The sequence below is a fragment of the Cricetulus griseus genome (assembly GCF_003668045.3).
Source record: "Cricetulus griseus strain 17A/GY chromosome 1 unlocalized genomic scaffold, alternate assembly CriGri-PICRH-1.0 chr1_0, whole genome shotgun sequence".
NCBI lineage: Eukaryota > Metazoa > Chordata > Mammalia > Rodentia > Cricetidae > Cricetulus > Cricetulus griseus.
Window position 1 is genome coordinate 113,564,313 of NW_023276806.1, and position 25,118 is coordinate 113,589,430.

The 25,118-nt window shown below is 41.6% G+C and overlaps 1 protein-coding gene across 1 annotated transcript in view; it reads left to right on the forward strand.

Moving 5' to 3' along the window:
* LOC100772381 (ankyrin repeat domain-containing protein 26-like) overlaps positions 1-25,118 on the forward strand; it is a 70,945-nt gene that overhangs the window by 38,676 nt on the left and 7,151 nt on the right. Inside the window, exon 10 of the mRNA XM_027391883.1 lies at positions 24,555-24,697. Within this exon, the coding sequence (XP_027247684.1) occupies positions 24,555-24,697 (143 nt within the window). The remainder of the gene's footprint in view (positions 1-24,554; positions 24,698-25,118) is intronic.

A 25,118-nucleotide genomic window follows, 5' to 3' on the forward strand; every position in this document is an offset into this window, starting at 1 on the left:
AGTGTCTCTTCACAGCAATAAGCATTAATCTATTCTTCTCATGAAATTTATCCTTTCCTGTGCTCTCAGGATCAAGACAGTCTTTTTCTCCTCTGTGTCTAAAATCCCTTTAAATATATTCTGCAGTACTGGCTTGGTAATCATGAATCGCCTTAATTTGTGTTTGTCTTTAAGTATCTTTTTTTCTGTGAATTTCCTATTCTGCTGGCTATATCGACCTTAATTAGCAATTATTTACTTGTTTATTTTATGATTAATTTAATTTGTCATTTACATAATTTTTGAAAATACATTTCATTGATGAATTTTTCAACTATGTTATTGTCTTTTCTACTTTGTTATTTTCTTTTCTACATCTTGATTTCCTTACTTCATCCCATTGCTTGCATGTTTCCTCATAGAAGTCACTAGTCATTTCTAGATGTACACTTGGAACATTAGAGACCTCTAAAACTTAAGTCTTCCAAACTTGGGGTGTGTAGAGGACTTGAAACTGAAGATTCTTATATTTTCTCACAATTAGGCTTATGTTGACCTAAAAATATCAAGTGTCAGACATCTGTCAGACCGACCTTTCTTTTATGAGCTTCTGTGCTTTCCAAAAGCCTCTGCTGACTACTCATCACTTTGGGGGTTGAGTAGGGTCTTTCATACTCTTGAGATTCCTTGATTCATATTTGCTAGGATGGTTAGTGTAGTAGCTGGTGGGAGGCAGTCGTGTCCGAGGTTGTCTCAGGATCACTAGGAGTGGGAGCATCAAGCAAAACGCTGAGATCTGTACCAAAATGCTAGTCTCGATGCTTTCAAACTCCACTCATTAAATACTGCTGTTGAGATCAGACTATTGGCTCCTTGTATAACCTCCAGGGACTTGACCTGACTAGGAGTAATTATGAAATGAAGAAAAGACAGACAAATGAATGCCCAGACAGATAGAATAGCTGGGATGGGGTGGACTTGGTTCTCTGGTGGAGAAATTTCAGCACCCTGGAAACTCAGTGTGTTTATTACATAAAGTTTCACAGAAAGGCAGAGTTATTTCAAACAGCTAAACATGAAGACATAGTTATTGCATACTTATAAACAAAGAGGCAGGGTTTATGGTATATGACTGGGTCAAGGGGATACGCTTAGGGAGTAACAGTAGGAACCATCTCTGTAGGAGAACAGTCTTCTGGCCATAATTAGCCAGGAGGAGACAACTATGGTGGACATTTTCTGCATACACTGGCAACACTCATACTAAGTCCTCCAAGGAAGGCTTTCATCCCTCTAAGCCTGTGGGTATGGAGACCTTGACATGTTAATAGCATACATTCACTCAGGACTCCCCCCATTCCCCACACAAGACAGCAGAGCTTTGATTTCACTGAAACTTCAGAGTTTTTAGTTGGACCACCCATGAACCTCAAGTTATAGGTGGCTTCAGAGGATGGGAGATCTGATGACCGCAGGCTTGACTAATGAGACTCTGTAGATACCTTCAAATGATAGGCTTGCCTCCCAACCTCAGAGGGCATGTCAGAGTGCTGCCCAGCTTCTCTCCATGACTGTCTTCTGCAACTGTATCTTACATTTTGGCTGTGATAGTTTGGCTCTGTGATTCTGTACATGTCATTGTACCCTGGTACAAGGACCCCAGGAAATTTCAGTCTTAAAAAAATTAGATTCTCCCTCAAAATGATCGCCTGCCCCAGCTCTCTGAGACCCAGTTGGGAATCACAAATCGACGTCTTCTTGACTGTTGAACAAACACATGAAAAATGATTGTCTCTTCCAAACTCAAAACTTGCAGGAAGCATGAATTTGTCATGTGCATTGGACAGCTTGTCTCTTTTCTCCAGGGCCACATAGTCTACCTTTTGAAAGAAAATTGACCTTGCACTCCCTCAAAATTGGGAGGTATGTGATCATTATTCCTTTGTCCCAGTCACCCTTTTGTTTCTCTATACTTTTCAAGTATCTTCTTTGTGATTTCCAATGCTTTGACACTCTTGTTATGTTTCTGGAATAGTCCATCCCTTGCTATTCTGAATCTTTATATTCCCTGCATCATATGGAGGTAGCTTCTAATTCATCATTTTACCTAAGTAGACTCAGTTTTTAATTTTCTAATGGCAGGAAATATAAAGTTCTAAATATAAAGTTCTTAAGGGCAAATACACCAAAGTGGAAAAAAACAGAATAAACATATACTCTTTTTATAAAGAGTAGCATTTTGGTAAGAATCACAAACTAATGTAATCAGCCTGAAAAGTGAGTTGATTTGTTTAACCTTTGTATTAAAAACACAACTTTTGAACCAGGTGGTGGTGGTGGCAGTGGCAGCAGCAGCACATGCCTTTAATTCCAATATTTGAGATATGTTAGTTGGAGGCCAGCCTGGTCTACAGAGCAAGTGCCAGGACAGGCTCCAAAGCAACACAGAGAAACCCTGTCTCTCAAAAAACTAAAGGGAAAAAAGAAACCCCCCTCCAAAACGAACAAAAACACAATTTTTCTGAAACATGGATATAAGCTAGATGAAGAGTTAAAGCTTGAATCTAATTAATCTTAATCAATAAAAAAATCTTCCTCCATCCAAAAGCTGAGATCCTGTCTCCACCCTACCTTATCACGTCCTGTCCCCACCTGGGATTCGAGGTGTGTGCCACCACTACCCAGTTTCTATGGTTAACTAGTGGCCAGCTCTGCCCTCTGATCTCCAGGCAAGCTTTACAGTCAGGACACAAACAAAATATCACACAACAAAGAGTAATGATTATACAGTAGTTATGCATGTAGTCCCTATTAATTTGGAGCACAGGGGAATTTACTTCTAGCAATGTATACCCCTAAAAGTCTTAATTAAATATAATGTTTCCCTTTTGTTTTTATAAAGATTTTAAAATTAATGAGTGAGTAGATGCATATTGTATTTACTTTTATTTAAAGACAGAGTGTCACTATGTAATCCAGTTGACCTTTGTATTACTATGAATCCCAGGTTTCATGGATTTCTCTTACATTAGCTCCCTGCAAGTAGGGATTGCAGACATCTGTTACCACAATGCTTAAAGGCCACATGTCAATGGTATATAATCTCCATCATAATTTCTCTTATTCAATTTAAATACTATAAATAATATTTGACTGATTTCAGGTGCTGCAGGAGTGGGAACAAAGTATAACTAGAGAATTAAGACAAGGTAGGTGTCAAATTTTATTCATTAAATATGGGTTAATTAACTGATTGCTGAAATAAAGTATAAATAGCTAATCCTATCTCTTTCATTGGTAGTTTCTACTTTGCTATTTGTTCTTACAAAATCAAGGGTAAGGTGTGCAAAATGCCAGCATTCTTAGTGAGAAGTATGTTTATCCATCATATATTCCTTTCCTATCACTTTAAATTCTTCAAAGCCTCTGTAACTCATTACCTGGCTCCCACTCTCTTCACTTCTTCTGTCATGTGAAACTCTCCTTAAAAACAATGGCATAACTCCAAAGCCCCTTGTGGTTACAGGCAGCTAAGGAATTCTGAGAGCAGGATAGTATTCTGCCCCAGGAAAGCACACCAATTGGTTATTCAATACCAAATGGTCAGCCCCTAGGACATAAATACAAGTAATATCATATAGGCAGAGTAGGGTGTGTGTGTGTGTGTGTGTGTGTGTGTGTGTGTGTGTGTGTGTAACAACACTTAAGGAAAAAAGTGGCCATGAATTTGAAAAGGAGTGATTAGGGGTGCGTGGGGTTGGTTTGGAGAGAGGAAAGGGAAGGGGAAAAATTATAAAATTATGTTATAATCTCAAAAACAAAAAATAATTTAGAAATAAAACTGCAATGGCATGGTGATCATCTTAATTTATGACCAAGAAACCAAGGTTTATTTACTAAAATTTAGCCAATTTTAGTAAATACAACAACAAAGAACCCACACTTCATAAAATGTCACTTGACAAGTGCCATTTCAAATCTCTCAGAATTTTCTTCCTTATTTGTTTACCTTTTATCCTCAGGGAAAGCATACATTTCCTTAACATGAACTGAAAATACCCAAGTCTACTTTATTCTCGACAGAACTTCAGACTTGTCTCTGCACAGGGGTCTGGCTCTGCCCATTTGCTCTCATGTCTAGCCAAACCAGCCTGCTCAGAATTCTACTTCCTCATCTGTTTTCACAGACTCCTCTCATTCTGCAGTACTCACTTTCTTCTTATCCTTCAGATCTCAACTCTTTCACCTTCACCAAAAAAAACAAACAGACAAAAAAAGGGCCTGTGAATCCCCTCTGTTTGTTCTAGAAGTATTCTGTTTCGTACCTGTCAGTGCATCTATGACTACGTGGAAGTTGTGAACTCACCTGTTCTTTTTTTTTTTTAAGCATTATATTGTGGAGGAATAAACTATATAACCCTCACCTGCCTTACCCGTACTTGCCACAACACCTTACTAAATGGCTCTTGAAAAACACATGAGGCCTGGGGAAAACAGATGTACTGATATTTAATCACACTGACAATTAATTGAGCATGTTACTACTGTCAAATTCTATTTAATAGTTTTTACTGTAATATTTTAATTTTCCTTTATTCTTGAGGATTTCATACAGATACACAAGAAATATAATATATACACTTCATTTCCTCCTCCATCTCCCCTAATATCTCCTCCAATATGTCCCCCTCCCATCTTCATTCTTTGTTTTACAATTCACCAACTCCTGATGGCACTGCCCATATGCGCATGAATGTGGAGCAACCCACTGGAGCTGAAGAATCCTCCTAGTGACTACATTCTCCCAAAGAATGATTCTTCCCCTTCAGCAGCCATCAACTGCTAATAGGGGTGGAGCCTAGAAACCATCAGCCCTATGTGTGCCAGATGTTGGTCTTGTGTAGGTCTTAGCTCCACCTGTGCCAGATGTTGATCTTGTGTAGATCTTGTGCAGGTGACCAATATGCTGTGAGCTCATGAGTATGATAGGCATTTCATGTTCAGAAGACAGCATTCCTCTCCATCTCTTGTTTTTATAAACTTCTTTCCACCTCCTTTTCTGTGCTATTCCCTGAGTCTTGGCTGGGGGTAACTGTCCTGTTTAGAGTTGAGCACCCACTCTTACTCTCAGCATCTCTCCATTGACTCCTGCCCATTGCAGAAAGAAGCTTCTCTGATGAATGCTTTGGCCAGCCCAGGTCTGTGGGTATAAACATAACTATTTAGAAGGTGATAGATATCATGAGCATTAGCAAAACAACAATAGTAGGTTCTGTCCTCCACCCTAAGACCTCATTAGCTGTGATACAAGGTATAGTCATCAGAGAGGAGGGAGCATCAATTGAGAAAATGACTCTATAAGACCTGGCTGTATGCAAGCCTATAGGGAATTTTCTTAATTATTGATTGATGAGGGAGGGCTCAACCCATTGTGGGTGGTGTCAATACCAGGGTGGTGGTCTGGGTTCTATAAAAAGGTGGGGGGAACAAAACGTGGGGAGCAAGCCAGTAATTACCACTCCTCCCTGGCCTCTGCATCAGTTCCTGCCTCTGGGTTTCTGCCCTGTTTGAGTTCCTTCCTTGTCTTCCTTCAATGATAAACAGTGATGTGGAAGCATAAGAAAAATAAATCCATTACTCCCCAAGTTTCTTTGGTCATGGTGTTTCATCATAGCAAAAGTAAGCCTAACTAAGACACTAACCAAAGGCTTTTGATCAGAATTACAATACCAGACAAATTTCCTCCTCTGGACAGACCTCAAATCCAATCAGAAAGCTGTTAGTTACTCCATAGCACTTATGCCAATATCACACCAGTGGGGCATAATAGATTTATCTTCATTAACACTTGTGAATTCTTCTTAATTTTGAAAAACTAATTCATTGTTGATTCAAAGTCTTTGACATTGAGATTTCTTTTTTCTTTGCAGCTACTGCTGAATCTGGACTTCAAAAAACTTCTTCTCTAGAATTTACTCATATGTGAAGTCAGAGTCTTTCTAAAGGACCTATCAGAAGAGTGTGTAGAGATTTTAATATGTGTGTGTGTGACTATTTGAAACATAACATATAATTTGATATATATATATATATATATACATATATATATAATTGGAAATGTAACATTTTACCTTTAATATATTATTTGGCTGTTCTTATGACACTTGTACTATTTTCCAATATGTGTAAAACATTAAAGAATATTTTGTATCAGAGATTAGTAGTAAAAATTAAATATTTTAAACTAATTTTTAAATAAACATTGCAAGTTAACTCATGTATCATGGAGTTTTATGCACTCAGATATCTTCAATGTTAGCTGTTACAGTGGCACACAAAGAGCCACCCTAGTGATGCTTATTTGCCAATTTTTATCAATCCATGGATATACTAATGTTTAATATCACCTTGATAAACTGGTATCATAGCCATTGCCAACACATTTTAATCCAACTGAGCAAAATTAAGGATAAAAAGACAGACATTACAGCAAACACTGTGAAAATTCAGACAGTCATAATGACATGCTTTTAAAATGCTTTTGGTGGGATAAATATGCCACCAATCCAGAGCATCTAAAAGAAATGGGGCCCCTGGGGTCTGCAGGCAGACTGAATCCATCCCTGAAGACCCAGGGACCCTGACTCTGCTGAGATCGCTGGGCTATTATGGCCCCACTGAGTGCAGAGGTGAGCTGCTTTGGTCCCTACCTTGGGCCCAACTTCTGCCTGCCCACTCTGGGAATTCCTGCCCAGGGGAATGCAGGCAGGTCGACTCGGTCCCTGAGGACCAGGCAACCCAGAGTCTGCTGGCAACTCTGCGCTAGTCCTGCTCTCGCTCACCTGGAAATTGAGTGTCTCAGACCTGCCTGTACCCACCTTGAGACCCATCAGAGTATCAAAGCCAATTGCACCCACCTGAAGAGAACCCCCTGACCCATACACACCAGGAAAGAAGGTGAAACCACCTGCACCCACTGGAAGAAGAGATGGGAAGACCACAATATAAGAACACATCCAACAATAGGAAAACCAATATGACACCACCAGAGTCTAGGAACCCTACACCAGCAAGGCATGAACATCCCAACACAGAAGAAGCAGAAGAGAGAAACATTAAAAACAATTCATGCAGATGATAGAGACCCTAAGAGAGGAAATCAGAAAATCCTTCAGAGAAATGGAAGAAAAGATGAACCAAAAGATGCAAGAAATCAAGGAAAGCCCAGAAAATACAATTAAACAGCTGAAGAAAACAGTTCAGAACCTGAAAACTGAAATAGAGACAATAAAGAAAACACAAACTGAGGGAATGCTGGGAGTGGAAAAACTGAGTAAACAATCAGGAACCACAGATACAAGCATAACCAGCAGAATACAAGAGATGGAAGACAGAATCTCAGATGCTGAAGATAAACTAGAGGAAATAAATTCATCAAGCAAAGAAAATCTTACATCCAACAAATCCTTATCACAAAATATCCAGGAAATATGGGACACCATGAAAAGACCAAACCTAAGGATAATAGGTATAGAAAAAGGTGAAGAAACCCACCTCAAAGGTGCAGAAAACAAAATCATAGAAGAAAACTTTCCCAACCTAAAGAAAGACATGCCAGTGAAAGTACAAGAAGCCTACAGTATGCCAAATAGAGTGGACCACAGAAGAAACTCCCCTTGTCACATAATAATTAAAACACCAAATGTACAGAATAAAGAAAGAATATTAACAGCAGCAAAGGAAAAAGACCAAGTAACATATAAAGGCAAACCTATCAGAATTACACCAGACTTCTCCATGAAAACTCTGAAAGCCAGAAGGACCTGGATGCATATTCTACCAACACTGAGAGAACATGGATGCCAGCTCAGACTACTATACCCAGCAAAGCTTTTGATCACTATTAATGGAGATAACAAGATATTGCACGACAAAACCACATGTAAACAATATTTAAAAACTACTCCAGCCCTACAGAAAGTACTGGAAAGAAAACTCCAACCTAAGGAAATTAACTACATTCACAAAAACATAGGCAACAGATAATCCCACTTTACCAAAACCCAAAATAAAAAGCAAGGTAAATCCACATACAGTACTACTACCAACAACAAATCAAAAACAAACAAGAATAAACACTCAATAGACCTTAATTTCCCTCAATATTAATGGTCTTAACTCACCTATAAAAAGACACAGGCTAACAGATTGGATATGAAGACAGAATCCATCCTTCTGCTGCATACAAGAAACACACCTCGAATTCAAAGACAGACATTACCTCAGAGTAAAGGGTTGGGATAAGAGATTCCAATCAAATGGACCCAAGAAATGAGCTGGGGTAGATATCCTAGTATCTAACAAGTTAGACTTCAAACTAAAATCAATCAAAAGAGATGAAGAAGGTCATTTCATATTCATCATAGGAAAAATCCATCAGGAAGAAGTCTCAATTCTAAACATCTATGCCCCAAATACAAAGACACCAACATTTATAAAAGAAACATTAAAACTCAAATTACAAATAAGACCTCACACAGTTATAGTGGGAGACTTCAACATGCCACTCTCACCACAGGACAGGACCACCAGACAGAAATTTAACAAAGAGATAAAGGAACTAACAGAAGTTTTGACCCAATTGGGATTAACAGACATCTATAGAACTTTTCATCCAAACACAAAAGAATATACCTTCTTTTCAGCATCACATGGAACCTTCTCAAAAATCAACCACATACTTGGTAACATAGAAAACCTCAACAGGTACAAAAAATTGGAATAATCCCCTGTGTCTTATCAGACTACCATGCTTTAAAGTTAGAATTCAAAAACAAAACAAATTACAAAAAACCTACCAATTCATGGAAATTGAACAACAAACAATTGCACCATTCCTGGGTCCAGGAAGAAATAAAGAAATTAAAGACTTCCTACAATTCAATGATGAAGACACAACATACCCAAACTTATGGGATTCTTTGAAAGCAGTCCTAAGAGGAAAGTTCATAGCTCTAAGTGCTCACATGAAGAAACTAGAGAATACTCACACCAGAGAGTTGGCATCACAGCTGAAAGCTCTACAACAAATGGAAGCAAATTCACCCCAGAGACGCTGAGGGCAGAAATCAATAAAGTAGAAACAAAGAAAACAATTCAAAGAATCAATGTAACAAAGAGTGAGAAAATCAGCAAGATAGACAAACCTTTATCGAAACTAACCAAAAGGCAGAGAGAGAACATGCAAATTAAAATCAGAAATGAAAAGGGGGACATAACAATAGACACTGAAGAAATCCAGAGAATCTTCAGGTCATACTTTGAAAACCTGTACTCCACAAAATTTGAATAGTAAAAGGAAATGGATAATTTTCTGGACAGATATCGCTTACCAAAATTGAATCAAGAACAGATAAGCAATTTAAACAGACCTATAACCTCTATGGAAATAAAAGCAATCATCAAAAGTTTCCCAACCAAAAACAGTCCAGGGCCAGATGGCTTCAGTGCAGAATTCTACCAGAAATTCAAAGAAGAGCTAATCCAATATTCCTCAAAGTGTTTCACACAGTAGAAGCAGAAGGTTCATTGCCAAATTCTTTTTTACCAGGCTACAATTACCTTGGTACCCAAGCCACACAAAGACACAACTAAGAAAGAGAACTACAGACCAATATCCCTCATGAACATAGATGCAAAAATACTGAATAAAATATTGGCAAACCGAATCCAAGAACATATCAGAAAAACCATCCACCATGATCAAGTATGCTTCACTCCTGGGATGCAGGGTTGGTTCAACATTCGAAAATCTGTCAATGTAATCCACCATATAAACCAACTGAAGAAGAAAAACCACATGATCATCTCACTAGATGCTGAAAAAGCCTTTGACAAAATCCAACATCTCTTCATGATAAAGGGTTCTGGAGACATCAGGAATAACAGGAACATACATACCTAAACATGGTAAAAACCATAAACAGTAAGCCAACAGCCAACATCAAACTAAATGGAGAGAAACTCAAAGCTATTCCTCTAAAATCAGGAACAAGACAAGGCTGTCCACTCTCTCCATATCTCTTTAATATTGTCCTTGAAGTTCTAGCTAGAGAAATAAGATAACAAAAGGAGATCAAGGGGATACAAATTGGAAAGGAAGAAGTCAAACTTTCACTGTTTGCAAATGATCTGATAGTCTACATAAGTGACCAGAAAAACTCTACCAGGGAACTCCTACAGCTGATAAACACTTTCAGCAATGTGGCAGGATACAAGATTAATTTAAAAAAATCTGTAGCCCTACTGTATATGGATGATAAATGTGCTGAGAAAGAAATCAGAGAAACATCACCCTTTACCCACAAACAACATAAAATACCTCAGGGTAACGCTAACCAAAAAAGTGAAGACCTGTATCATAAGAGTTTTGAGTCTTTAAAGAAAGAAATTAAAGAAGATACCAGAAAATGGAAAGATCTCCAATGTTCTTGGATAGGTAGGATCAACATAGTAAAAATGACAGTCTTGCCAAAAGGCAATCTACAGATTCAATGCAATCCCCATCAAAATCCCAACACAATTCTTCACAGAACTTGGAAAACCTATTCTCAACTTTCTATGGAAAAACATAAGACCCAGGATAGCCAAAACAACCCTGTAGAATAAATGAACTTCCAGAGGCATCACCATCCCTGATTTCAATCTCTATTTAGAGCTATAATCCTGAAAACAGCTTAGTATTGGCACAAAAATAGACAGGTTGACCAATGGAATTGAGTTGAAAACCCTGATATTAACCTGCACACCTATGAAAGCCTAATTATTGACAAAGAAGTCAAAGCTATACAATGGAAAAAAGAAAGCATCTTCAACAAATGGTGCTGGTATAACTGGATGCTGGCATGTAGAAGATTGCAGATAGATCCATGTCTATCGCCATGCACAGAACATAAGTTCAAATGGATCAAAGACCTCAACATAAACCCAGCCACACTGAACTGATTAGAAGAGAAAGTAGGAAATACCCTTGAATGAATTGGTACAGGGGACTGCTTCCTGAACATAACACCAGTAGCACAGACACTGAGATCCACATTTAATAAATGGGGCCTCCTGAAACTGAGAAGCTTTTGTAAGGCAAAGAACACAGTCAGCAAGACAAAACTGCAGCCCACATACTGGGAAAAGATATTCACCAACCCCATATCTGACAGAGGGCGGATCTCCATAATTCACGAAGAACTCAAGAAGCTAGTCTCCAAAACACCAAACAATCCAATTAAAAAAGTGGGGTACAGAACTAAATAGACAGTTCTCAATAGAGAAATTTAAAATGGCTGAAAGACACATAAGAAAGTGTTCATCATCTTTAGTCATCAGAGAAATGCAAATCACAACAACTCTGAGATACCATCTTACTCCTGTCAGAATGGCTAAAATAAAAAACACCAATGACAGTTTATGCTAGAGAGGTTGTGGAGAAAGGGGAACACTCCTCCACTGTTGGTGGGAGTGCCAACTTGTACAGCCACTTTGGAAATCAGTATGGTGATTCCTCAGGAATGTGGGAATCAGTGTACCACAAGATCCAGCAATTCCACTCTTAGGCATATACCCAAAAGAAGCACATTCCTACAACAAGGACATCTGTTCAACTATGTTCATAGCAGCATTATTTGTAATAGCCAGAATCTGCAAACAACCTAGATGTCCCTCAACTGAAGAATGGATAGAAAAAATGTGGTACATTTACACAATGGAATACTACTCAGCGGGAAAAAAAAAAGGTAATGGAATCTTGAAATTCACAGGCAAATGGATGGAACTAGAAGAAACCATTCTGAATGAGGTAACCCAGTCACAAAAAGACAGGCATTGTATGTATTCACTCATATGTGGATTTTAGACATAGAGTAGAAGATTGCCATTCTGCAGCCCAGGCTGCTGGAGAGGCTGGTAAACAAGGAGGACCCTAAGAGAGACATGCATGGTCCCCTGGAGAAGGGGAAAGGGACAAGACCTCCTGAGCAAATTGGGAGCATGGGGGGAGGGGAGAGGGAACTAGGATAATGACAAGGGGAGAAGAGTTGAGGTGAGGAGGACATGATGGTGCAGGGAGAGTGAGTTGGGTGAAGAACAGAAGAGAGAAAGATAAGAGATAATATAATAGAGGGAGACAGTAGAAGTTCAAAGAGAAATCAAGCACTAGGGAAATGTCTGGAGAGCTACAAAGATGACACCAACTAACAATCTAAGCAACAGAGGAGAGGCTACCTTAAATGTCTTCTCCTGATAACGAGATTGATGATTAATTCATATGCCATTGTATAGCCTTCATCCAGCAGCTGGTGGAAGTAGAAGCAGACACCCACAGCTAAACCTTGAACTGAACTGAAATCCTGATGCAGAGAAGGAGGGCTGATGAGCAAAGGGGTCCATACCTGGCTGGTGAAACCCACAGAAACAGCTGACCTGAACAAGGGAAAACTCTCGGTCCTCAGACTGATAGCTGGGAAACCAGCACGGGACTGATCCAGACCCCATTAATGTGGGTGTCAGTGAGGAGATTTTGGAAATCTATGGGGCCTCTTGTAGTTCATCAGTACTTATTGCTACCATAGGAATGTACTTTAGGAGCCCATCCCACATGGAGGGACACTCCCTGAGCCTAGACACAAGGAGGTTGGCCTAGGCCCTATCCCAAAGAATATGACAGACTTTGAAGAACCCCCTATGGAAGGCCTCACCCTCTCTGGGGAGCAGAAAGGGTATGGGATGGGTGGTGTTAGTTGTGGGGGGGCGGCAGGGGAGGAGGAGAGGGACTGGGATTGATATGTTAGATAATTTTCTTTCTAGTAAAAAAGGGGGGAAAGAAATGGGTCAATTTCTAGAGATATATGGGATACCAAAGTTAAATCAAGTTGAAAAGCAATAATTTAAATAGACACATAACACCCAATGGATTATCTTCCAACCAAAAAATGCCCAGGGCCTGATGGATTCAGCACAAAATTATACCACATATTCAAAATAGAATTAACAGTAGCACTCCTTAAGATATTCCATAAAGCAGAAAATTAAGAGCATTTCCAAATTCTTTTTTTATCATTTGGTATTATTCTAATACCAAACCAACCAAACACCCTATGAAACAAGAAAATTATGGACTAATATCTCCAATGAACATGGATGCAAGAGTTTTCAATAAGATTTGAGTCACCCTAGTCCCAAACCTACTAGTTAGAGACCACAAATTCCTCTCAATAGTCAGTCTTCCTGCCTTTCATATTCACCCCATCCCAGTCTGCTTGCTGCTAGGGACCATCTAGTTATCACAATTAGTAAATACCCAGTTAGGGTACCTATGCACTGTTTCTCCAGCTGCCTCCTTTCCAGTCACCTGAGTACTGTGACTGCTTGCCAGGTACCATGACCTCCTTTGGGTACTTCCCCTCTGGGATCAGCCTGATGCCAGCCCATCCACTACCAGGGACACTCGTTTCCATACTTGGCATGGACCCAGCCTACCTGTCACAGCTCCCCTCTAAGAGGTGGGACAGCCACCTCCTGTGTCTTAGCCCACACTCTACTAGACTCATCAGATACAAATCCACTCCCCACCCTGAAGCCACCACATGTGAAAAAGAGACTCAAAGCTCTGACTGCTGTCTTAACTGGGACCCTTTAATTGCAAACCCATGGCCAGTTCACATTGGCAGGAAAAAAAAATAAACTGTTTTAGGCTACTTGACCAAAGTGCACAAGGCACCAGCCTGTAACAGAGAACAGAAGACAAAAGATATAGGCTGTTACTCCAAATACCATGATAAACACAGCAAACTGATATAAACAGAGAAATCTGGTATAAATTAGACCCCTTCTGAGCACCACTGCTAGAAGAAGAACATGACTTGAACAAAACTAAAGTTATGCAAACCCCAAAACAAAAATAAAAACAAGAAAAATATATCACTTCTAAAAACACAGGTTCCATATGAAAAAGCATATCACATCTAAAAATATAGGCCCTAAAGTAATCGATAGAATGAAAATGACTTGAATGAACTTCAAGACAAAGAATTCAAAAGAATAATTATAACCATGGTCAAACAATTCAAACAAAGAGCAAAATGAAGTAAGTCAATCCAATACATGAAAATAAAGTTTGAATTTTTAATGACAATTAAAACCCGTTGGAAATCTAATACTCAATAAACCAATTAAAGACCTCAGTGGAAAGCATTACCAAGAAAATTGCTCGTATCATAAACAGAGAGTTAGCAGTAGAATTGAGGAATTGGCTCATTCTGTAAATGTCAATGTGAAACTTTTAAAACCATATGATTGGAACATGGGAGGGTCTGTAAACACCAGGAAAAGGCCAGAGACTCTCAGCCCTGCCAACTGCCTGGGTTACTGGCACAGAAAAATGGTAAGAAAAGTACCATGAAGGCATACCCAGAGAAAGAGATGCCCATCCACATGCAGGAAGCCTACAGAAAACCAATCAGACTCTACCAGAAAGAAACTCTCACAGCATGCTATATTTAAAATATTAAAACACAGGACAATGAAAAAGGAGAAAGGGAGAAAGGTCTAGTCACTTTTAATGTCAGGACTATTTAGAATAACACCTGGTTATTTGGCAGAAAACTTTCAAGCCAGAGGGGTCAGGAAGAATTCATTCCAAGTTGTGAAAGGCCTCACTATTAGTCACCCCAGACTACTTTACTCAGCAAAACTATCTCTGAAAATTGAAGGAGAAATAAAAAGTTAAGAACAGACAAGGAATTTTACACTACTAAGCCAGATCTACAGAAGGTACCAGAAGGAATACTCAGTCTGAAGAGAAGGTAAATACCCATGAGGTCACAGAAATGAAACAAACAATGCAGGAACAGGGAATCAAAGAGATATGAGAACGCACCACAAAATTACAGAAATTGACTTTTATTTTTCAACGACTATGAATGTTAATTAATGGTCTCAATTCCCTAATAAAAAGACAGATTCAAAGATCAGGTTAGAAAGCAGGATCCATTTTTTTTCTGCCTCTAAGAAACATACCCCACATCAAAGCAGATATTACCTCAGAGTAAAAGATGTAAACAAGTATCCAAAAACAAATGTAACTAAAACCAAACATACTCCAATAGCTGACAAAACAGACTTCAAACAAAATTAATCAAAAGAGATAAGTAGGGATACTTCATTCTTGTTAAAGAAAAAGAAAATCTACCAATAGGATACTATGAGGGGCAAGACCAACGCCATTTTGGGCTGGACATCATCGGGAGAAGCTGCTGTCTGGATCCTAAATTGTTAAACCCCCGGAAAACTCAGGCCTCCAGGGTCTCAGCCCAGGACCCCGGTCGCCCCAATCACCAGGCAGATTTGAAAGCTTGCTGCATGAGGCCCCCACATCCTGCTGAATCGGCCTGCCACTGAGGAAACAGATGTCTTATCATGGTCACCAGATGTCCCAATGGTCACCAGATGCTCTAACAGAAATTTCCAAATGCTTATTTAACCTCCAGGGCCAATCCACCCAGGAAGCACGCCCCCTGAACCACTCAGAAAACGCCAAGGCTTGTACTCCCCTATCTTATGGTTTTTCCTTGTATAAACCCATTCCCCTTCCGGTTCAGGATTGCTCTTCTCAGTCACTGCTGCATCGGAGTGTTGCTGGACAGTCCAAACTCAAGTTCGTTTTCTAATAAACCCCTGTGTGTTTGCATCAGTACTTAGCTCTGTGGTGGTCATGTTCCGGGGGGTCCCATGCACTGGGCATAATCCTAAACCCATACACACACAACACAAAGGCATCCCACTTCATAAAAGAAAGACTAGGAGTAGATCTAAAACCACAGAGTGATCTCAGCACAGTGCAAGTAGGTGGGTGATTTCAACACCCCATTCTCACCAGAAAACACTCCTGAGTGTTGGTGGCACTTGCCCTTAATCCCAGCACTAGGGAGGCAGAGGCAGGAGGATCTCTGTTAGTTCAAGACCAGCCTGGTATACAGAGTGAGTTCCAGGCCAACCTCCAAATCAATACAGAGAAGCCCTGTCTCAAAAAACAAAAAAAAAAAAACAAAAAACAAAAAATTCCCTATAGTCTTCAGTATTTTTTTCCCCAGTTGCTGGCACTGTTTGGGGGGAGGTTCAGTAGGGGTCAAGAGTTTCATGTCTCTCCCACATTTGTAGGATTTTTCTCAGGCATACTCTGTTTATTTGCTGTGGCCTGGGTTGGGAAGGGTTTCCAGTCTTTCTCTGCCAGCTGACTTTCTGTCATGTTATTCTCTATGCTTCTGTCTCCGGTACCTACCCCCTTGTCATATTGTTTCAGTCTTCCTCGATGACTTGAATTTCTGCTTAGGCATTAGTGGGGCTCAACCCTCTCTTATAGAATTCCAGCCTGCAGCACAGGGCACTGGCTCAGAATGGTTTCCTTATGGCCAGCTACTGTCTTCTCTGTGTGCTGAACGTCAAGAAATAATTTGGTAGGTTAAATTATAAATAGACAATTTTTATAAATAGTGTTACCAGGCAATGGCAGCACATGCCCTTAATCCCAGCCTTGTTTACAGAGTGAGTTCCAGGACGCTACACACAGAAATTCTGTCTAAATAGCCCCCTCAAAAAAAAAAAAAAAAACAAGGAAGAAAAAAAAAACAAAACCAACAACATCGACAACAAAAACATCCTACAGTGTCAAAATACAGAGAACTCCTGTAAAGAAGCTGTGTCTGCAGAGACTGTGAAGAGTGGAGTGTTAGGGCCCTGAGGCTAATGACCTTATTTTGGGCTAGCTTTAGCTCAGAGATCAGCCATTCCTAGTCCACTTCTATGTGAGAACTAACACATAGTGACTAACACAAGGGTTTTTGGAATCTATTGGTTTAGCAGAGGCACTGGCTCCCACCAACCCAAACACAAGAATGTCATCACAGAACATTTTAGGACTATATCAAAGCCTCCCCTCTGTTGTAACTCTCTCTGATGTACCCAGCAGTTCATTTCAAACTGTCTGGGTTTATGACTTTTTTTGTACTCTAAAACTATAAAACTGCTTCTATGTTAGAACATGGCACTGGAGGTAGTCTTAAATCTTTGTCCCAGGCCATGCTCACTCAACTGGCTCAAGAATAAATTGTCTCTTATCCTCTTTGAGATGAGAGCTCTGTTTTTTTTTTTTTTTTTCCATTCACAGTACTCCATGGTGACCATGCCATTTTTACTTGAATCAGGAAAGTGTAGTGGTTACATGACTCGTCAGTAGTTTTACTGTGTTAAATAAACCCCTTTCCCATATTTGTTAATCTGAGGTGCAGAATGGTATCTGAACTGTGGTTTAAACTGTACTTCTCTCAGTTGGTGTAAAATTGACTGTTTTTCATATGTATTTACTGTGAGTTCACTGAAAAGACAGACAAGGAAATGAGTCACTGTGACAGCACAGGTTTAATTTGGAGGTGGGGGACACCTGTGAAAGGGACATCTTTAGTTAAAAAAAAAAACAGAGATCTTGATGTCTGCTTATAGGCTTGGGTAATTATAGGGGAAAATGTCAGAAGGTGGACAGGAGTTGAAATGCTACCTCTTTTGTCACTAGGTTGGCCAGTGCTAGGAGTCATGAGGTAATGGGCAAATTAAAGAATGGTGGGTGATTCATAAACATTTCTAATCTGTGCTCTTCATATTTCACCATTTTTTTCTTGCATTATAGGTTTTTTTCTCCTTAGCTCATCTGAGGTTCTTTATATATTAAGGACATTATATAATTGTATTCCTTCTTTTTTCATTGCTGTGTTAAAATGCCGTGACCAAGGTAGTTTATAGAGGAAAGTGGTTACTTGGGGCTCATGGTTCCACAGGGATTAGAGTCCATCAAGGTAGAAAACCATGGCAGCAGGTGGCTGAGAGCTGAGGGTTCATAACAAGCAGGAAGCAGAGAAAGCTAAAAAAAAAATCCCCAAACCCACCCCAGTGACATACTTGTTTCAGAAAGGCCACACTTACCTCAACCTTACCTCCTCAAACTGCACTAGCTTTTGGAACCTTGTGTTCAAGGGACTGAGACTTACAGGTGACATCTCTGCCACACAACCACAATAATCATATAACTGTGAGAAAACCTAAAACATCATTCAGAGTTTGCTTTTAATTTTTCTCTACTTATTTATTTTGATGTACGAATTTTAAAACTTTTGAAACTACATCCTCACTATGTTTGCTGCCGAGCCTCCCACCGCAACTTCCTGGATAGCCAAGTGTACAGCACATGCCATCACACTGAAGGACTTAAAAATTAACAGAGAAATAAAATAAGAAGGCTTAAAAAAAAAAAAAAACTCCCACACTAAAAGCAGGATGGCCTGACTTAAAAATCTAACCAAGGCCATAATGACTCGAGTCCCAGGAATTTCCTAGCTGGCCGCAATAACTCCCTTACAAGGCCAAAAGATAGCCTAACTAAATACCAAGAACTTCCAAAGGGCCACCCTCCCATGGGGTCGTGAAGATAAGAGCAGACTATGCCACCAGTTAATGTAACAACAATTGACAAAAGAGAGCCCCTGAGAAACCAAAAGGATAGCTGCAGTTACCGGTTCATTCCATGGGATGTTGACCCAACTGGTGAGGCAGGAGACCATCTGGCCCCAAAGATAAGAGACCTTCAAAGGACTTGTGACTCCGGTTATGTACCCAAACCCCCTCTTCTCCCCAAAACCTTGTGATTTCTTCCTATAAAAGAGACCTGCCTTTGAGGAACGGGGCTTCTTTGGCCTGTCGGACTGGGAGGCCCATTTGGGCAAACATACCACAATAAACTTACCTCTTGTTTTTACATCAACTGGACTGGACATTGAGTTTTTGGGGGAAACCGTCCGATGTGTAGAGGCTCCTCAATCTGAGAATCTTTCAACACCAGCTCTCAGCATCTTTATATAGTTTAAGTTAGCTCTCTCCTTTTGTTCTGTTATGGTTCAACAATATACACCATAAAGACACAGATGACCACACTGATTAAGCCAATGAAAAAGATGAGACGTTTATTGTCCTGATCTGCAGGATGTCAACCTGGGGCAAGAGAGATATGGAAGGGGGACAAGAGATGCAGAAAGAACAGCCACAAGACAGGCTTCTGATCAAGTGGCAAACTTTATTTTTCTCAGGCTAGCTTATATAGTCAGTAGAGCAGCATATGTGGAGGGGTAGAATGGGTTTTTTGTGCAACAGGTGTTAGTGTAGGCAGGATATTAGGAAGACAAAAAGAGGATGTGTGGCACTGTAAAGAGTTCATGAGTAACAGGTCCAGGAAGGGTTGCCTAGGTGACTGGGCCTGTGGGTGGAGGACTGGTCAAGTTGTTTCTTTTCTTGAGCTGAGGTTCTAAGGAGCTGCTATGTAAAGGTTAATATACAACTGTGTGGCCAGCCAAGAATGGCCTAAGATCTCATGCCAAGCCCTGAAATTTGGCTCCCAACACTATTATCTGGCAACCAAAAGCTTACATCTCGGATTCTTTTTTTTTTTAATTTAATCTTTTCTATTTTACATACCAATCCCAGTTCCCACCCTCTCCCCTTCTCCCACTCCCTACCTTCCCTCACCACACCCCATCCACTCCTCAGGGAGGGTAAGGCTTTTCAAGGGGAGTCAACTAACGTCTGGCACAACTCTTTAAGGCAGGACCACCTCCCCCCCTCCCCCGCCCCATATCTAGGCTGAGCAAGCTATCTCTCCAAAGAGAATGGACTCCAAAAAGCCAATTCATGCACTAGGGATAAATCCTGGTCCCACTGTCAGTGGCCTCACAGACTGCCCAAGCCACACAACTATCACTCACATTCCCAGGGCCCAGTTCAGTCCCATGCAGGTTACCCAGCTGTCAGTCAGAAGTTGTGGGGGACCGAATATTTCTGTTATGGAATATTTTGGGGCCCAGTCTCTAGCTCCTGTAAACAGGGGCACCAGAAAGCTCTGGCCCACTATTGTATTGTTATTGCCAGTAAGGCTACTATTGTTTACCATGGCCTCAGGGTAGTATGCCTCTTATTTGCATCTCTATGCACCTAAGCATCTGAATAGGCCCTCACCTCGGCAGGGAGGGCAGAGGTGTGCGTGTAACTTGTGAGGACAGAAGGTTAGGAGTTAGGGGCAAGCGACCAGAGCAGAGAGAAAAAAGAGAGGTTTCCTCATGGTCATGGCAGGACGGTTAAGAAACACCAGAAAAGATGGCTAATAAAGAAGTGACTCTGGTTCTACAACATGGAACTGAGAGCTCTCTGAAGATGACAAGATGCCTGTGTTTGGTCCTTATCATCACTGGGTTGCTAGGAGCTGCCAGGTCCACACACCCCCACTCAGGTAGAACCTCATGGCTGTAGTGGGTTAAAGCTGAGACATGCTGGGTCATGACAAGAAGTCAGTGATCTCTCACTTGCTCAGGTCAGCTGTTGTGGGTATCCCCAAAATGGTCTTGACTCCTTTTCTCATATTATCCCTCCTCCCTCTCTTCGGCTGATTCTAACGGTGCTGAAGCTCAGGGGCACAGCAGTTCTTGCCTTTAAAGATCATAATTTGCATCAACTTTAGAGGGCAGTCAAATTAACCTTGAAATGCTCATTCCTGGCATTTGTTCCTGACACAACATGGTAATTATTTTTGACTTCCCTTTCTGTTGTTTTAGTTTATACTAATTATTTTGGGTAGAAATCTCAAACTCATTGCATAGAGAAGGGACCAGCCAGCACCTCCCCCCTGCCCCCGTCAGCTTTAGCAGCCATGATAGGCTGCAGAAAAGACATTTAGGCCTTTGACTCAGCACATATCTGACCTTGCTGTGTCTGCCTTAGTCTCTAGGAGGTCAGATAATGGTTGTCAACTTGGCAGCATGAGACAGTCAGATCCAATATAGACTATAGTCAGCATGTTAGCTGATAAAATAATGACTATCTACTGTTCAGGCACAAGCTCAAGGTTTTTAGGTTTATTTTGGTTGTCATCTAAGTACAAACTTAAAGGGCTTTTCATCAGGCCAACAGCACCTCTGTCCAATCCACACCTGGCTCTCTGGACAGAAGAAAAATGTACATGCTTATAGACCAAATATGTAGTTTTTGCTAGGACTCAAAGTTATAAATATGTCCCTGCTGTATGGTCCCTGGCCATATCCAGATATTTGCTTTTTCTGCACTGTGGGCTTCAGTAAATAAGTTTTAACCTCTGTTCCTAGTTTAAACATGTATTAAACAGGTTTCTGCTTCTGGCAGACATCTGAGTGTCAGTTGCTGACTACAGGCTGTTCTAAGTAGACTGCGAGCCCTAGACTTGCTGTGGATGTGAACCAGTCCAGCTGATGTGGACACCCCCTATCTCTGCAACAGAGTCTGCTAACCAGAAGCTCCTGATGGATTCCCCATTGCCTAAATTCCTTTTTTGCTTTTGACTAGCATTTCAACCTTCTGGGGTCCCTAACTTCGTCCAAAGTCAGCAGGAAGTAGTTTGGGAAAGAATTTGCCACCCATTTTCCCTGGTTAAAATGCTAAGTCAGGAGGGACTCCTTTGCATGGGGATGCCAATATCTCTCACTCCCTGATTGGAGTGTTAGAGAGACAGCAATTCCATGATTGGAATTTCCAAAAAAGAAAATGGGGGAATGAAGGGACCAGCTCCCCTTTCGGCAGTCATAACGGCCGAACACATGCTCCATGACCTTGTCCTAGACACTAGAAAGTCAGATGCCTGCCTCGTGACAAGGAACCAATCAGAAGTTAGCTGGTGGCGCTATGCTTTACGACCCTGGGTGTGCTTTACGGACAAGTGCACAGCAATGACACACAAAGCATAGCAACCACCCTGGGAGGGCCTATGGGCCATAACAACCAGTTGGCCAATCAACACAGGACAAGCCCTCCAAGCCTGGAGGCACACCAATCATGAGCCTGTGCGTACCCCTAGACACTCCCTGTACGCTGTCCTATAAGATCTCTCGGGAGGCCCTAGGAGCTGTCTTTTGCTAGCCATCCGCCATGGCGGGTGGGTGAAAGACCCATGCTAACATAGGGTTAGCTCGTTAAATTACAATAAAGCCTCGTGCAGTTTGAAGCAAGCTCTCAGATCCGCCTGGTGATTGGGATGACCTTGGTCGTGGCCTGGGACCCTGGATACCTGAGTTTTCCGGGGATCTAACATAACCTTTGTGAGGTGTGCAGCTTTCCTGGTATTGCTGACACCCGAATGTGCATTGGCTCAATAAACTCTCTTGCTTTTGCAGCTCTTGGTCTGGTTTCTGAGTCACGGGGGCTCCTGGGGACCCTGTGCCCCTTAGGGGTCTGGGGTCTTTCACAATGACATGCAGAGCATAGCAACCTCCCTGGGAGGGCCTATGGGCCATAACAACCAGTTGGCCAATCAACACAGGGCAAGCCCTCCAAGCCTGGAGGCACACCAATTGTGAGCCTGTGCGTACCCCCTAGACACTCCCCCTATGCTGCCCAAGATCTCTATCCTGTGGCTTTTTGGCATCTTTTCCAGCCATCCACCATGGTGGATGGATGAAAGGCCCGAGCTAACATGGGGTTAGTTTGTTAAACATCTGCAATAAAGCCTCATGCTGTTTGCATCAAGTTTTCGCCTCTGCCTGCTGATTGGGTCTGAGCCTGAAGTCCTGAGCTGAAATCCTGGGGGCCTGAGCCTCTGGGGTCTTTCAACATAAGAAAAAAAAATCTATTTTCAATAAAAGGAAAAAAAGGAACATTCCATGTTCTGGTGTTTTTATTTTGTTGTAGAAATATAGGTTAAAGGAAAAAGAAAATATAGAAATAGGAATGTAGAAATGTAGAAATAATAGGAAGAATTAACAAAGCAATTTACAAGATATTTTTCCTTGATTTTTGTAGTGTTCTTGAAATCAAGTGCAATTTTTCTAACCTTTCCAATAGAAATTTATGTCAAGGGCATGAGTGGATTGCCAGTCTTTCAGCATCTATGATATTGAGCTGTTCTTTGAGAGCACTGTGCCTCCTCAACTATGGCACACAGGCTCATGCAACCAGAAAGATCTATCCAGGAAGGGGAAAATATAATGAAGAACCCTGCCATATTTTTAGAAGTCACCCAAGTAGCAGAGCTGAAGAAAAATAGCTTTAATATATTCAAATCAGACTTAAAATGTTAGACAAGTAACTGTTAATTCTACTGGTGAGAATATGACCACTACCAAAAATTTTTCAGCCAAATTAGAAGCAAGCTTTATTAGATACCTGCAGAATGATGAACACTGGCCAGGTCCATGCCTGGGATTCCCAGAGATTGGCTGTGAATTACATTAATCTAGTGCTGATTGAGGCAAAATCCATAAGCCTATGTACTTCCCACCTTCATCCAATCTGGAGCAAGCATACATCCCTTGCACCTCTCACCTGTGTGTGATCAAGCACACCCTGTTTAGTTGGGGCAACCAATCTTGTTTACAAAAGTGAAAGCATGTGGTTTGCTGTTATCTTACATGAACAACAGTCCCCAGCATTCCAGGAAGTTATTGTCCTTGGGCAAGTGGGGTTTATAGGCTAGAGGTGCTTTTGTTTTACAGATCTCTTAAACACAGTTATTTAAACTTAAAACGTAGCTTTAGCTCTCACATAACAGAAAAAGGAAATCTATTTCATCTTTTGAGAGAGACTCATGTAGCCCAGGCAGGCCACAAACTCCCTTTGTGGCTTTTGCTCTGACGGGTTTCTCTGTTGAAGTTAACTCTTTCCATCATCTTCCTATGAAAAGATCCATTCATTTGTCTTCTGTGATGTATCTGGCTGACTATGCATAGCCTGAGTATTCCCCTTGAAAGGCCCGCTGCCTCTCTGTCTCCCCCCCGCCTATGCTGATGCTGGATGTTCTCTCTGGAGCAGCCGGGAGGGGCTGGAGAGTGCAGCGCGGGCGAGCTGCCGCAGAGCCGCCCTGCCCCCGCCGGCCTCCACTTCCCCCGGCTGCCGTTTTCCCTCCCAAGCCGGTTCACCCAGGCGGGGCTGCCCTGGCACCGCGCCGGGGCTGGGGCCGAGCACCCCTCGCCCCCACGCCCCCCCCCGTTGAGAAACACTCCGTCCCAAGGTCTCCGCCCCCAAGGTCAGCCACCTGGGCGCGGAGGGAGGAATCAAGTCTGTTGTACCAGACACCAGACCTTGAGAATATGCTGATCTGGAATGGCTCTGTGCCTCATTTGAACCATCAAATAGAATCCCTGCTCCTAGCTTGCGCCTTTTTCCCTATATAAGGACCCCTTTCCCTTGGCTCGGGGCGCTTGGCCTCAGAAAAGCTAAGTCGCCCCGGGTACCCGCGTCTCCAATAAAGCCTCTTGTTTTTACATCCAGTTCGTGGCCTCGCTGATTCCTGGGTGTGGGGTCTCCCTCTACGAAAGTGCCTCTTCGGGGTCTTTCATTTGGGGGCTCGTCCGGGATCGAGACCCGCCCAGGGACCACCGACCCACGTCTGGGAGGTAAGTGTTGTGCGGATCCGCTGTTTTGTCTTGTCTGGTCTGAGTCTGTCTTGTGAATTGCGCTTGCGTTTGTAGTATACAGCTGTGTACATTTGTAGGCGGATCCGAGGAGGGACTGACGGGTTCGAACTCCCGACCGCGGCTCCAGGAGACGTCCTGGTAGCGTTTGAAGCCCTCTGTGTGAGGGATTTGTATTTTGAACTTGGGAAGCCCTCAGCGTGAGGGATTTGTACTTTGAACTTAGATCTATGACTGGACATTTTCCCAGTCTCTTTGGAGAAGGCCCTCGACTTGAGGGATGTGCAATCTTTACTGGGGACGAAGAAGGAGGGCCCCCTTCTTCGACCCGCCCCCCCAATTCTTTCGACTCTCTGTTGAAACTGCGCTGCGAAAACCTGTTCTGTGTTCTGTGTTGTTTGGCCTTTGTTTTATAATTGATGTGCACAAACGCAAATGAATTACTCTTTGTTCCTCAGCTCGAGCGTATAAACTTATCTGGCCTGATCCGGACATCTAAACGGCCTTAAAGTTATTAAGAACTGTAAAAAGACTTTGATAAAATTTTGATGTTAACTGAGAAATGAAAAAAAAATATAGGAGACTTAAATAATAGAGAGGGAAAGGAAAAAGGAAACTTGT